The sequence below is a fragment of the Cryptomeria japonica genome, chromosome 3 (genome assembly GCF_030272615.1).
Source record: "Cryptomeria japonica chromosome 3, Sugi_1.0, whole genome shotgun sequence".
Taxonomy (NCBI): Eukaryota; Viridiplantae; Streptophyta; class Pinopsida; order Cupressales; family Cupressaceae; genus Cryptomeria; species Cryptomeria japonica.
Window position 1 is genome coordinate 914389363 of NC_081407.1, and position 15792 is coordinate 914405154.

Consider the following 15792-nt stretch of genomic DNA (forward strand, 5'->3'; position numbering starts at 1 on the left):
TTCCCTTGCCATCAGACCAAAGGAAATGCCTGATGGCTTTTTGAATTTCAAGAATTTGGTAATTGCTAAACAGCCAGGCAGAAGAGTAGTAAATGTTGTATGAGGATAAATTTTTTTGACAAACTTGAATTCTGCTAGCAAGGGATAAGGATCTATTGTACCTTTTATTAAGCTTATTATCAATCTTGGTCCTAACCCAAACCCACATGTCCTTAATAGAAGGATCTTAATAGAAGGATCAACAGAGTAAGGAATACCAAGATACTTAACAATATTCTTAGGACCTCCCCATTGAAAATTATGCTGAAGAAACCAATTAGGAGGCTGATCATCCCAACCTAAACAGATGGACTTAGCTTGGGAGACCCTAGCACCAAAGATAGAACAAAATAAATCCAACTTAACTTGAAGATTCTTGAAGTTATTATCAGAGAGCTCAAGAAAGACAGCAGTGTCATCAGCAAAATGACTATTAATAAGCTCATCATCATTGGGAAGCAATAATCCCCTAACTTCCGGAGACAAGGTATTATCTCTCAGAATATAGAACAAAGCTTCAGCAGCAATGACAAAGAGAGCAGGGGCCAAAGGACAGCCCTGCCGGATAGACCTACTAAGAGGGAAAGGGTCTGAAATAGAACCGTTAATCTCAACCTGGGCACAGGCTTCTTTGAACAAGGTTTGAATAGCATTACAAAAATATGGCGGAAAGCCAAAAGACTGCAGCATCATAATGATAAAATTCCACTCAACCCTATCATAAGCTTTCTCAAAATCAAGGAGGAGAAGAGCAACGTTTTGATGAGAACATTTGGCCCAATCCATGGCTTCCCAAGCAGTAATGAGGTTTTCCAGAATGTACCTACCTTTGATGAAACCCGTTTGAGTAATGCTAACAAATTTAGGGAGAATATGAACCAGTCTAGTGGCTAAAACTTTAGCTAAAATTTTATAAGACACATTAAGGAACGTAATAGGTCTCCAGTTCTTGATAAGAGACTTGTCCCCATCTTTAGGGAGAAGTTTAATAATACCATGGTTGATCTCAGGGCTGAGAGAACCAATGTTAATGGCCTCATTATACAAATCAAATAAATCCTTACTGATCCAATTAATATTAGCCTTGTAAAACTCACTAGAGAGCCCATCAGGCCCAAGGGCCTTATCATCCTTGAGGGCTTTAATAGCCCTTTCGATCTTAGTAATAGATAAGGGAGTAGATAAAGACATAATATACTCAGCATCCAGCTTGGCAGGAATAAAAGGCCTACTAAGCTCAGCAGCCTCCATGGAATCTTTAGTAGAAAAAAGCTTACTATAATAATCAGCAAAGGCCAAGGATATGCAATTAGGATCAGAGATCTCCTGTTGGTCAATAATCAGCTTATCAATTGACTCTTTAACTTGTTTGTGCTTAAGATAATTAAAAAAGAATTTGGAACCCTGATCACCGTGTTGGAGCCAGTTAATCCTAGATCTAATTTTAGCTCCTTGAACTTTAGTTTGTTGGTGTTTACTGAGGGTATCTTTAATGGCAACCAACTGGTTTAAGAGAACCAAATTAGAGGGGTCAGCCTGCACTTTGCACTCAGCAATTTGAAGATTAGCGTGCAGCAGCTTTTCAGAGAATCTATAATCTTTGGCACGCTTTTGACCAATGGTTTGGAGCAAAGATTTCCAGGCCAAAAGATTAGCTTTCCACTTGTCAACCATGGAATACTCCTTCATATTCCAACAATTTATGTTTCTAATGATATGCAAGGCATAGAGGACGTCTTCATCTTGCAGGAGCTTGGCGTTGAGGAAGAATTTAGCACAAGGAGGATTGTGACGAGTGGGTTCAGGGTTGATACTAACACGGGTGAAGATAGGGTGGTGATCCGAGAGAGTGGTAGCAGAGACCAAGACAATGTTACCATTGATATCAGGAATAAAGGAGAAGAAATCCTTGTTGCCATAAAAGCGATCCAGTCTGGAGTAAATCCTTGACTGACCTTGCTGAAAATTACACCAAGTATGCCAGATACCAGGATGAGAATCTTTATTATTAGCAAGCGGATCAAACAAATTCTTAGTATTAATGAAGTTAGACCAATGCAGATTTTCATAGTCCTTCCACTTGAAGAGGTTACCACCAATTTTATCAGTTTGGGAATCAACCATGTTGAAGTCGCCGCCAAAAAACCAGGGGATATCAGGGAGAGCAGATAACCAATTCCATAGAGTAATTCTACCTTTAGTGTCATTAGGCGCATAAATAGAGCAGAAACCAACAGATTTATTTTTAATAGTCATAGTAAACCAGACAACCCTTTGACAAGGGGAAATTCCATTACCAGATATGACAGACCCCCATTTTGGGTTAACAAGGATAGCAATTCCACCTTTACCCCTGCTGTGATTAGAGTGGAATTTAAGAGCATCTTTCCAAATGAAGTTCAAACTGGAATCAAGCATAAAACCAGTAGATTTGATCTCTTGCATCATAAAAATATCAACATAATTGAAAGAATTAAACACATGCTTAACAATCTGCTTTCTATTAGGAGACTCAAGTGCCCTGACATTCCAAGACAAGCAATTCATTGGGGCACATTAAATGGGGTTTGAGACGCATTTTCAATAGTCATGTAGGGACTATTGGGATTGGTCCCAGGGGACTTATAAGCAGGGTTATTTTTGGAACCTAGTGGCCTCTCACGCCTTTTGGTGGGGACGACATCTAACCTGGGAGCCTCATTAATATCATTCAACTCCATGTCCATCTTAAAACCAATCTGAGACGACCCACTAGCAGGGATAATCTCAAAAACATAATCATCCTCAATTTCCTTAAAGATTTTTGGTGAAGGCTTTGACGGATTCACAACGGGATTGACAGAGTCAAAAGAATGGTCGGGAAAGTTAATCATGTCAACAATCGGAGGGAGGTTCGAAGTGGGAGGCGAACTGGGGGTATTATTTAGGTTTTTGGTTTTGGGGTTCCCCGATGAATTCCCTTTTCTTTTTTTCCGGTTTCTCACCAGGGTAAATCCATCTTCGAGCTCAGGTCCCGAATTAGCCTCTAGAGGGGGCGGGAGATTCAAATTAAGAGCGGAAGTATTCTGGGAGGAACCAGACAGATTAGGGGTTTCCTTAACATGGCAGCCTTCGGAAGTGGAAGCAACAGTAGGGTTAACTGACAGAGGGGGGTTAGGCTGAGCATTCATATTATTGGCAGATTTAGCAGAGGTTTTCGCTAGGATGGGACAATCTTTCCTTCGATGACCCTCCTTCCTACATAAAAAACAGGCATTTAAACCCCCCCAGTATTTCAATAGGGCAAACATAATTATCATTAATCACATTAATGTTAATTTCAGTGGGAATTTCTTTGCCAGGGAGAAGCGAAATAAGGACCCTGGCATCCATGTGTGGGACTAATCTAACAGTTTCATCCATTCTGATAATTTTGCCCAGATTTTCCAAGAGTTGGGGCAAGAAACGCCAGAGAAAGGGCGGAATGTTTTTAACAAGGATCCACCTGGGGGCCGAAAGGGCAAGGACTTCCTCATGGATGACATCAGGGGTCCAAGCTAAAGCACGGAAGGATGTGGAACCGACCAACCAGTATTGCTTTTTTAAGACCTCTTGTTGGGCTTCATGATTAGCGAAAAAAACAACAAACAATCCCTTTTGAATCTGTCTGCAGAAAGAAATTTGAAATCCTAGTTTAACGTTCCAAAAATTGTGAAACCAATCATCCAAAAATTTACGCGGAGGACATTTTTCCGCTTCAATAGTAGCAAAGAATATTGCAGTATCTTTAAGCCTACCTTTTTCCTTAACAATTTCGGCAAGCATTTCAGAGTTAGGAATTAAGGAAAACGGAGCCGAGGGAACTCGAGGGTTCTTACCGTTCTGGGCGACCTCATCGCTATCAGCAATAAAAAACCTAGCCTGCTCATTAATACTTCCTACAGAATTAGTAACCGCCTCCGAAAATGATTTAGCCTTGAGAGATTTGAGAGCGGATGAGCTGGGATCTCCATTAAACCTAGTTGATGTGTTCGCCGAAGAGGGAGGTACTGGGGTCTGTGAAGCATTAAGAGAGGCCTCTGCACTAAATGCAGCATTAACGGGAGGAATGGTAGAGGGAATACCACCTGTGCAGGCCGTACGCGCGGGGACATCCAGGTGTCCACCGCCGTTGGCCTCTTCACTTACCGACGCCACCCTTCCGGCAGCAACAAGCACCACTCAACGACAACAGCGAAAAACCGAGCGAAAAAACCTTTCGGTCACCTATGATCATTAATAGTTATTTTTCATTAATTTATTATGAAAGTAAATTAATAGTTTATTTAGATGAATGCTTTCTTTTTTTATTGATTTTCGGTGGGTAGTGTAGTGCACAATGAATTAAGTCATTTAATTATTCTTAATTCTTCCAATTAATTAAATTAAGATTTAATTAATATCCATATTATTCTTATCACCTATTAATTAAATTAAGATTTAATTAATATACCCTTCTTCTATCTAAGCCATTTAATTAAATACCCCCCTCTAGCCATTTTAATTAAATTCACATTTAATTAAAAATATCAATTTATCCCCTTTCCCATTTTAATTAAATCTACATTTAATTAAAATCTCCTTTGCATTTGTCCAAGGGTTGAGCTTAACTGGTTAAAGCACTGGGTTCTCATTGTGGAGACCCAAGTTCAATTCCCAATAGGGACATCTAAAGTGGAATTCTAAGTTGTGACTCTTGGCCTTCCATAGGATGGGGAAGGTCTTGGGCTCAATCTAATCAAACATAATAATAATAATAATAATAATTCAAAGAAATGTAATGGGGATGGGGCCCCCTACTGTGTCCCCACCGGTTCATAGCTCCAATCAAAAGCTATTCAGGGCTTCGACCAATTACCTATCAAAAAAAAAAAAAAATCTCCTTTGCATTTAAATAAATCTAAATTTATTTAAAAATCCCCCCACTTGCAAAATCCTACAAATGCAAGTTGCATCTATTTTGTTGAAATAAAGTAATTTTATTTCAATTAAAATCCTCCTCCACCCACTTGCATTTTTCTACATCTCCCACTTGCCTCCTAAACCCCTTCTAGATTCTTCTAATCCCTTCCAATTTAGCCTAATTCATCTCCTAATTATTGTCACATTCCTAAGCAAGGAGAAGTCACTTCTCAAAGCCTCCAAAGTCTTTGAAATGCATTAAAGGCTTTATGTATTCAACAAGTTAACCCTTAAAGTCTTCTTAACCATTAATGGTTAACTCAACCTTCTTGCATGGTTAGAGACTTTCTCTCTAACTTAACCCTCATCTAACCCAAGGGTTTCATCAAGCATTCATGACTTTAACCTTGTTTATCCTATTAACCCTTGCACAAGAGTTTACCCCTTGGATAAAAGCTTTATCCAATGGATGACCCTAACCCAACCTTAACCCTTACCTCCTAAGGTAACCTTCATGTATTCTCAAGCATTTAATGCTTCTTACATCTCCTCTCAAGCAACCCCTTGTTGACAATTGTCATTATTTTACTGGTGAGAAATGTAAACCTGGATTGATTAACTTTCAATCCTAGCCCTTGTTGAGATTATTCAATCTCAACTCTCCATTGCCCTATTTTTCCTATAAATAGAGCCCATTCCTTCTTCAAAAAAATCAAGTCTTTTGTGCATCAAACTTATAGTCATTTTGCAGGTTAAGAAGCTCTCTTTGTTATCTTCCAACATCAAGCATTCATCTCATAGCATTTTAGTTTCATTTAGCTTAAATGCATATCCTTTTCTTAGCTTAATTAACTCATATAGCATCATCTTAGCTTTCAATATGGAACTCATCTAAATCTTAATCATCTAGTTTTGCATTTTATCTTCATCATCTCATCTTATCATTCACTAAGATCTTGGTTGCATTCCATTTAGATCTTAGAATCATTTAAATCTCGTTCTTTAGGTTGTCATCTTAAAGAATCAAGTGCTCTTCCAAGCTAAGAGTCACCTTGAATCTTGAAGATCCTTGGAGATAGAGGAACATGGAACGATTTTAAAGAGTTTAGATCCATTTAACTTGTTTTGATTGATTTCTAACCTCTAATGCAATGTTTCATGTGTGTGTTTGAATTGTTTTCTCCTTTTGCAAGTTGATACCACATTTCCAACATACAGGTAGTTTATATATATATATATATATATATATATATATATATATATATATATATATATATATTGGAAATACATCTTTTTTAATTTATAGATATTTGATTATTGTTAGCATCTTTATTGGAGAGGTGTATACATTGATTTTGATTAAGGGAAAATCAAGTTTCAAAGGGACTCCAAAACTTTAAATACAAGCCATAAAATTGGAAAGGTGTATACATTATTAAAGTTGTGGACTTTGTATTTTAAATTCATTTAGATGTTCTTGCAAGCCATACAATAATTTATGTTCAAAATAAAATATATTTGAATTATAAGACTGATTAGTTTGATGTAGCTAACACATCTTATATTCTTCTCACCATCACATAGACACACCTTCACTATTCTTATGTTATTTACCTCTATTCAAACATCATTAGTAGGATTTTGGAAGCATTGTTTGATTACATTTGTTTTCTTGAATGATTAGTTATTTTTAGTCAATTGTTGGTACGGTTTTGAAATGCCCATTATTTTTGTCTTAAGATTTCATATTTTAGTTATAAATAGTGTCACGTTCATATTTTTTTTTAATTTGCTAATACAATTTTTTTATGCATTCAATTTTTTTTTCAAATTCATGCATGTTTTATCTATATTTTATTCCATGTCTTAATAATAATACTTAAGTCACGCTGAAAATTCATTTTATTTTTAATGTCCTTCCTTTCAGGTAATGGCCAATCCTCAAGAATTAATTGAAATTTCAAGTTCTAGTTTAGAAGATACTATCAATTGGGTCAAATGATTTTGTGAATTGGAATGGTTATAGTGAAATGGAAATTGAAAATACTGTGAAAAGCATTTCATATCATTGCAAAAAGATTATTGAAAATCAGGAGGCTTGATTGATGCACTACCCAAACATAATTTTTCCTTCTTCTCAAGAGATTAGACTTCATGTGACATTGACTAACTCTATTGGCGACCCCCTCTTTAGATGAGTCCTTTCAAATCCCTAGACTATGCCTCTCCAATACTTTGAATTATCCACTCATTTGTCTTGCATGTACACCCCTACAGATGTGAATGCATGCAAGCTTTTGTTACTTCGAGACCCTTTATACTCCTTGACATTCCTCTGACACTCCACCTTGGTCTCACCAATGAATCACCCCTTGTGCCTCCCATATGGCACATACTACCATGTAACTCTTAGATATCAATGAGTTAAAACATCCACCTTATGTGCATATTACATTAAAGAAAATGAAGTTATTGTAATGGAGGAAATAATGAAGAATTTCCATACAACATGTTACTAACTAGTTGGATTTTTTGATTTCCTAAGACAATTGTACTACCATGAGCATTACGAAGGAAATGATTGAAGTATAAAATATATATCAAACAAACAACAACCACATATAAAATATTATAACATTTATTTATATTACAAGTCTTTTAAATTTAACGTCATGGATGTTGCTAAAAAGTCATGAATTAATTTATTTATAATGGACATAACACTTTTTCAATATCTACATTTGCCTATCATTGACTTAAATATATAAGTAACAAATTTAAGATTTTATTTTAATAATTAGACTTAAAATTTTATAATTATAATTTGTAATATTTGATAATGTATATTCTTTGGTTGTTTCTATGATTTTAAAGGTCAAGTCAATAGATTCATCACTCCAAGCATTTTTGTTTTTATAATTATTATAAATGTTCAATTAATAATTATTTGTATTATGTATCCACACATTTATAACAATAAATTAAACTCTATCTTATAACCTTATTGATATCATAAACCTACTTTAATTGATTCTTCTTTAAAGGAATCCCACAAAAATAATATATTAATCTTACATTTATAATTTTCATATTAAGATAGAGGTTAAAATTTTTAATTGAAAAACAAAGAAGACTATATCAATTTTTGAAATTTTTCTTGCTTTTTTTAATTTATACTCTTCTCAGGGTCACAAAGGATCACAACTTAGAAATCCACTTTAAACAAAGTGACAAATACAACCAATGGAAGACCAAGAGTCACAATTTAGAATTCTACTCCCAATGGTGTCCCTCATGTGAGTTGAACTTGGGTCTCCACATTGAAAAATCAATGCTTTAACCAACTAAGCTCGACCCCTTAGACCTCTATATAATTATTTTTAATATAGATATATTAATATATAAAAACATTCATATAAAATAAAACATGTGTATAAAAATAAATACAACACCATTCTTAAAACCATTTGTAAAATATTTGTAGCCAACAGTGGAGGGTATGTGGGCCTTTTGATTTTCACGCGGGAACTCCATGCTTGTTCGCATCTTAGCTATCTGGTTTCACTGAAAATCTTCAGGTTCTCTACAATGCGAGTTCCTTCTCACAACTATTTTACGAGCGTACCCTGATCTCAAGTCTAGCTAATTTCCTGCTCTCCAATTCTCTAAAATGTATAAATTTGTTAATTCAGCGGCAAAGCAGTTGTTCTGTGACTTAATATTTGATTCAGCAAACAGAAAATGTACAGAAGAAAGCTATGTATGTTTTTTAGAAGGTATTTTAATTTCTTATTTTGTTATTAAAAGATAACATGATTGATGTCCTATGCAGAAATCTGAGACGAGGAGAGGAGCGGGTTACAATGGCCAGGGGAGATGTGGACCCTGATATTAGCTCACAAGTCAATGTTTCTGCAGAGGTTCGATGTTTCTTTAGTTAGAGTTTTACTAATTCTTCCAAAATTATTGTTTTAACGAACGCAACCCTCTTACCTAAATTTATAAATTTTATTTAGAAAAGCAGAATTGAGGGTTGAAGGTTCCTCGGTCACTGGGCCACAAACCAGAGCTAACCCCTAGACGGGAGGTATCACATACATGGGACACAAACAGTGATTACTCCTCAGATAGGAAGTAGTATATTTGCACACACGAACGAAGATTTGACTGAGGGTTGTCATTGTAGTAATGCTCCAACTTGATTCTTTAATTACACTGGCCGCACTGAAATTATAATTTTTTAACTGATAATGGCCTTTTAAAAAGAAATCTTCAAGTAGCCAATGGAAGAAACATAATAGTTTTTTAAATATGAACAAAACCCTAATTTTTTTTGTAATTATGATCATCAGCGCACAAACAGACCTGCGTTTCTTGCTCTACTTGCAACTCTATTGTCGAACTTATGGATTATGGTATTGTACAATAATACTGTTCTGGTTCTGGTATATTCGAATTGGATTGAACAAAGGTCTTTTTCTAGGGGCAGAACTTTTGTACCTTTTGATTTATGAAAATATAAAAGAGTATAACAGTGGTGCACTGTAAATGCAAGAAATAAACTATTCAACTGCTGCAATCAAAACACCAAGAGGCAAACTGCAATGTTACAGCATCATAAAGAAGGTGTTTAGTGTTTATAAAGACCGTCAGCATTAGCTATATATTTAAGCTAAATTCGTTTTACTGCAGTACTGCTTATTCGTTCAGCTTAAATATGACATTTACAGTATACACAGTCTCCATTTCAGTCCACTACCTTATATGCAACTATCGGCAACAGATCCAAAATAAAACTACATGCTTCTGCTATGGTGAGACAGAACTGTCATCAAATTTTCTTAAAATATTGCTGCATCTGTCATTGACCAGAGCAAGGATGTGTGAGATATTTGAACTTAAAGCTCTGGTACTATAGAATTCGTCAGCAGAAAAGAGTAAGAAACTGATGAAACTCCAAGATACAGATGAGCTTGATAACTGAGTGAAGATCAGTACAAAATACATTCAGTCATCAACGCTGCCTAAAAATGTTATGTTTAGGATGGCTACCTTATTTGGATACTGCAAGTGAACCTGAAGCAAAAATTTCTGTCAAAGATCTGGAGGCAAAAGTTATGTCCAGGACGACAACTTGAGTTTATTACCACAAGGAACTTTAACGAGTGAACCTGAGTGAAATAATCAAACTCATGGATTGTACTCTGTTCAAGGCTCTAAACCTACTTTCTGAACTGATACATTCCATATATGAAGACATAAATCAGAAAGAAAAGTCTTCAAATGATAAAAAATAATAGCATCCCAAATGAATTTAGTTTGCTGCCAAGATTGATAGAATTATAATTTTATAACACCTGTCAAGCTGCCTCCACGATAGATGTGGAAAACCATAGTTATTTGAGTCCAATCCATAATAAATCATCAAAGTAAGGAGACCAGAAATACTGTTATCTGCTAACAAAATTTGTGAGATCTGAACAAAGGTCTGTTATCTATCTGCTAACATAAGTTGTGAGGTCTGAACAAAGGTTTATCATAATTGCTACAAAAAGCATGCTCTTTTCTGCCACAACCTTCCAAACCTAATCAAGAATTGTCACGGCGAAATAGCAGAAGGCAAGCTGATTGTAGTTGAAAGAGGTCCGGCATATTACTGCTACTGCGATAGAAGTCAACATCCATCTCATGGCCTACTGTTTAGTCCTATTACAAAACTCAAAAAATGATGAAAATGAGATCAGATCCTATTACATGGAACCCCTGCAAAACAAAATAAACAAAATACAAGTACAACAATGCCATCCACCACAGAAATAAGCATTAATGAACGTGGAATGGCCTTGAAAACATAGTTTTTCCCTCTCGGGTTACCTAGATCACGGTTTAGGCAGATTTTACAAAATTTAAGGTATCTTTTCAAAAACTCAACAAAATTTGATGAGACAAAAGACACATGAAACTGGATTCACCCTCCTTCAATGCCAAATCGATTCCAAGGGCAGATCAATGAGTTTTAATGGTGAATGATAAGCATGAACAGTCTGCTACGTGGTGATTCTCAGAGAAAGTGCAGAAAACTTCCAAATTTTATTGATTTTCTTGTTACATTTAACACGCCAACCTTCAAAACCAACGTGGGAAGGGCCTTTATATATGTTTTCCAAGCCTCCCCAACGTTTATAACTACCTTTTGAATTGGTTTTAACAACCAACACCTAATTACCCCTTCAAACACCAAAAGTTGCTTGTACAACTTTTGACAATGTCGACAATTTTGCTCCAAATTGTGCGTAGACTTGATCCATGACTCCTATGACTCGAAAGTGATACACATTGGTACAAATAGGTCCATATGACCTTTATACATCATAAGACATCATATTTAACCTATGGAGGCATATTTTCCACATTAGGCCATTTTTGCCAATTTGTGCCAACTTGGCTCCTATTATGACTCAACAAACAAACCAATGGTCTTGTTGACCTTATTACATCACATATAGTCTTGATGACCTTATTTGCAACTCTCATCCTTCAAAATAGAAAAGATTCATAGTTTGCCTCATAGAGGCTTGATGGTAGCCTAGGTGCTCTTGCACCATACAACCCCCCTAGAAGAAAGCTCATGTCCCATGAGTAAAATCCAACTCCATGCTGCTGTTGCACCCCTGGGACACCTGCAACAAAAGGATACACAGCAGAATACAAAAGCATATCAGACATTAAAGGATTGCAAATCATTGTCATGCTTGGTGCACACCAAGAGGTGCCATGAGGTGCTTGCACTTGCACCCGTTCCACCACATCTTCAACTCTTTCTCTCTGAACCAGACCTTCTACACCTGCAATCTCTGTTTCTTGATTGATTTTGTCCACTACAAAAGGACACATGATTGTCCCAATCATCACCCCTTCAAGCAACCCGGTTGCCTTAGTGTTCTCAAACCTTGGAATGGCTTCAACCTCCTCACTCCTGATAGGTTCCTTCATACCAAACATCACCATCTTTGCTGTACCCTTAACCTTCTCATCTGCCTGCAAACAAGTCAGTTTGAATGTTTTTTCATCTTTTTTAATAAGATAGGTGTTTTCACAACCATCATATATTGCCTCCCTGTCAAATTGCCAAGCTCTTTCCAAAAGCACATGACAACAATCCATAGGTAAGACATCACACAAAATCCTATCCTTGTAGTCACCAATCTGAAAGTCTACATAAGCTTGTTCATTCACTTAGAGAGTTTGACTATCATTCACCCAAGAAACTTGATAAGGGGACTCATGTGGTAGTCTATCTAAGTTCAACTTAGTCACCATCTCACTAGACACCATACTATCCTGTGAACCTGAATCAATGACCATCTTACATACTTTACCTTTGCACTTACATGCAGTTCTGAACAAATTCCTCCTTTGGCTCATATTCCTCTCCTTAGGTGCCTGCAACAAAGTTTCCTTACCATCAACAAAGCTTCCCCTACTTCAGGAGCAGCATATCCGATTGGAGAGTTAACACTCTCATCGTCCTCTTCTTGCACATAGTGGATCCTCTTTTCGCTTCTTCTGTCACCACCACTGGTTGAGGAGCCTTGCTTTTCAGGACACTTAAATGCTGGGTGCCCAATCTCCTGGCAGTTGTAGCATCTACCAGTAAAGACATTGGAGTTCCTCCCTCCTCCAAATCTGCCCCTTGAACCTCTACAGCCACCTCTTGTATCAGCACCTTGCTCCTTACTCTTACTTGATTCTTCTTGATCCTCATGATACTGTTTGCTTGTAGAGAAAGTTCCTTTTCCTCTTGTATTGCTGCCTTTTCCTTTGGTAGACTTCTCTTGTCTTCTCTTTATCTTCTCCTCCACCCTGATAGTTAATTGAAAACATTCTTCCACATTCCTGGGGTGAGCAATAACCAATTCATCCTAAATATTGAATCTAAGACCACCAAGGTACCTAGCCATCTTTTCAACTTCATCTTCATCTCTACCCACCCTTATGCTCAACTTATAAAACTCATCAGTATATGCCTTCACATCTAAATCCCTCTGTTTTAAACTTTGCATTCTTTTAAACAACTGAACTTCATAGTCTCTAGGAAGAAATTTACCTTTAAGTTTTGCAATCATCTTGTCCCAAGATATGATCTTGGCTTTGCCTTTCTTTCTTCTCTCTACTTGCTCATAGTCCCACCATAGAAGTGCATGTCCTTTCAATTTGGTTTTTGCATGTCCATCTTCAATTTTAATCTAGTCAGTAACCCCTCATCAATGAAATTATGGGTAGCCCCACTATCAATTGAAACTTTTACCTTATGTCCCTGAAGCAGTCCTTGCACATGGAAGGGGTGATATCTAGGTGCTTCTAAAAGTGTAGCAGGTGTACCTTCTAACGGCTTCTCTACTTCTTGATCCTCATGCTCAGCCTCCTCCAAAATACCTTGGGGCTTGGACTCTTCTACCTCTGAACCCTCCCTTTATGACTAGCTCTATGTAATGAACATGTCCTTTGCCTAAGCATTTATGCCCTGGCTCACACGACTCCTTACAAGAAAGGCACAATTTCTTCCTTTGAAGCTTGTTCTTTGGATTCTTCCACCTTTTTGGATTGATGAGCTAATGCTTTCAGCTGGAAAAAATCCTGGTGATATGGTTGCCTATGCGACCCTGATGGTACATTCTTGGAATACTTCTTTTTCTCAGATTTGGTGTCTTCCAATTTAAATGCCCTTTAAATAGCGTAATGTAGAGATGATGGGTCAGAAGCTCTGACCAACCCTCGAAGTGACTTTGAAAGCCTTTCAATAAACAAAAACTTAAGTCTGTTCTCTGTAATATCCAATACCATGATTGAAATCCTTTGAAATTCGAAAAATCTGTTTATGAGCCTTTGTGTGAAGTCAGCATATGTCACACTTTGATGATGCCCTTGTGTGATGAGCTCATGATGCCACCACTCATGTGTTGTACCGTCTAAGTGAAGAATGGCAAACTTAACAACTTCATCTTCTGTCATGCGGCTAAGGAAAAGATAGGTATCTAGTTTTGGATCCATGCCCATGCAGTGACCTTCCCTGACCAATCAAAAGTGGGGAGAGTTAGCTTACTTAACCTTTGTTGCAGGTCTTTGTATGGTTGTCTTTTTTCTCCTCTTGAAATATTCCTTGATCATGCATTATGAAATTGTATAAATCAAATCTATCTATTGATAATTGGATCAAGTATTGAGTATGCGTCTATGCACTCATCAAAGTCATTTGTTGTTATGTTTGGCTCTTTCTGTGGCTGCTCAACTCTAGGTAAGAATGTGGGCTGTGTGATTCTAGGTGTTGATCCAAGTGGAGTTCTATTGTAAATTTTCTGACTCTGAATGATTTGAATTACTACCTTCTCCTCCATTAGTTTGTGCAGGCTTGAGTGAATTGATTGTATTATTCATACTTTGAAGCGTTTAAAGGTGCAATTGTATCATTTGTTCTTGTTTTTGCAGATAAGCCTTCGACTCATTCTCTTGTTCTTCTTCTTGATTTTGACCATCGTATTCTTTCCTACACCTCTAATTTGGTTGGGAGTCTTTTGTAATGCTGCCTCTAGTCGTTTCTTTTCTCTCTCCAAGGCCCTATGATCTCTTTGATTTCACTACATAAACTGATTTTAGACCTGCAGGAAAGCAGCTTTGATACCAATTGTAATGTCCTGTTTTAAAATTCCTTTTTTTTGCCTTTAATAAATAACCTTAACTCACAATAATACTTGCATAATTAACTATAAATATTAGTTTAACCTAAACTTATGATTTAGATTACCATATACTTCATATTTAAAGCTTATAATAGAACTCTGAAAGTATGAAATTTTTTATCTAGTCTCTGCTGTAATCCTGCTTCCATTTTGCATCTATCTGTCTTTGTATAAATGTCTTTGAAATGTTTCCAATTTTTGCCAATGTTAGGGGTTTTCGTCTACTAACTTGACAAGAGAAATTAACGGTTTCATCCTTTAATTTCTGATCTTGAGGGTTTTCGTCCTCAGATTGCCGAATTCTTAGTTTATGTTCACAAGGGAAATAAATAAAATGTCTTTGTCCAAATATGATCCCTCTTCCTCTTGATTTTATATTTATGTATATACCTTTTTAATTTAATTGACATGACTCTTCATTTCATGCCTTTTGTCCCTTTCATTAACTTAATATCTTCAGTTTTAATGATATTGCTTATTTCTCCTTGATCACTCCTTTTACTATCATAGGTGGCTGGTGAAGATAATTAAATTTCATGCTATGCGGACAGTGATCTATTTTCTGTAGTTATCCTTGGTGTTTATTTTTTATTAGCAACCTCTCTACAATTTATTGACATGCGATTCATTTCTGTTGGTGGGGGGAGTCATTACATAGTCAGGATTTAGAAATCAGACTGATTAATACTGGAACAAGGTTCCAGTATAGTACTGCTATTTGCAAAAGACAGTAATATCCATCCATATCGAGTCCAACTATCAACAAAGCCAAAGGAAGAAGCATAACCAAAGTAGTGATATAACAGATCTGTATCCATATCATTATCCCACAATTTGAGCGGATGGGGTTCTCTTATTGGGATAAGAGGGATGTCTGCTGAAGCATAAGTAATCCTATACCATCATGGCAAGACATAGTGACCATGCAAGTGTATGCGTATTCATAAGCACACACACATATACACATACTTACACACATACATATGTACACATAAATACACATAGACACACATATATATACAGGCATAAATACACACATGCACAGACACAGATAAACATGTTGTCATGCCCTGCCATGGTACATTCTTACACTGTC

At 36.5% G+C, this 15792-nt stretch overlaps 1 protein-coding gene across 4 annotated transcripts in view; it reads left to right on the top strand.

Annotated features, from left to right (window-relative positions):
- Positions 1-8419: 8419 nt before the first annotated feature.
- LOC131073519 (uncharacterized) overlaps positions 8420-15792 on the top strand; it is a 90660-nt gene continuing 83287 nt past the window's right edge. Inside the window, exons 1-2 of one of the 4 annotated variants that reach the window (XM_059217010.1) lie at positions 8420-8537; positions 8792-8879. In XM_059217010.1, coding sequence (XP_059072993.1) covers positions 8823-8879 — 57 coding nt within the window. In that variant the 5' untranslated portion in view covers positions 8420-8537; positions 8792-8822. Of the gene's footprint in view, positions 8703-8791; positions 8880-15792 lie in introns of all 4 variants that reach the window. The other 3 variants (XM_058009993.2, XM_058010048.2, XM_058010109.2) reach the window with 3 other exon arrangements.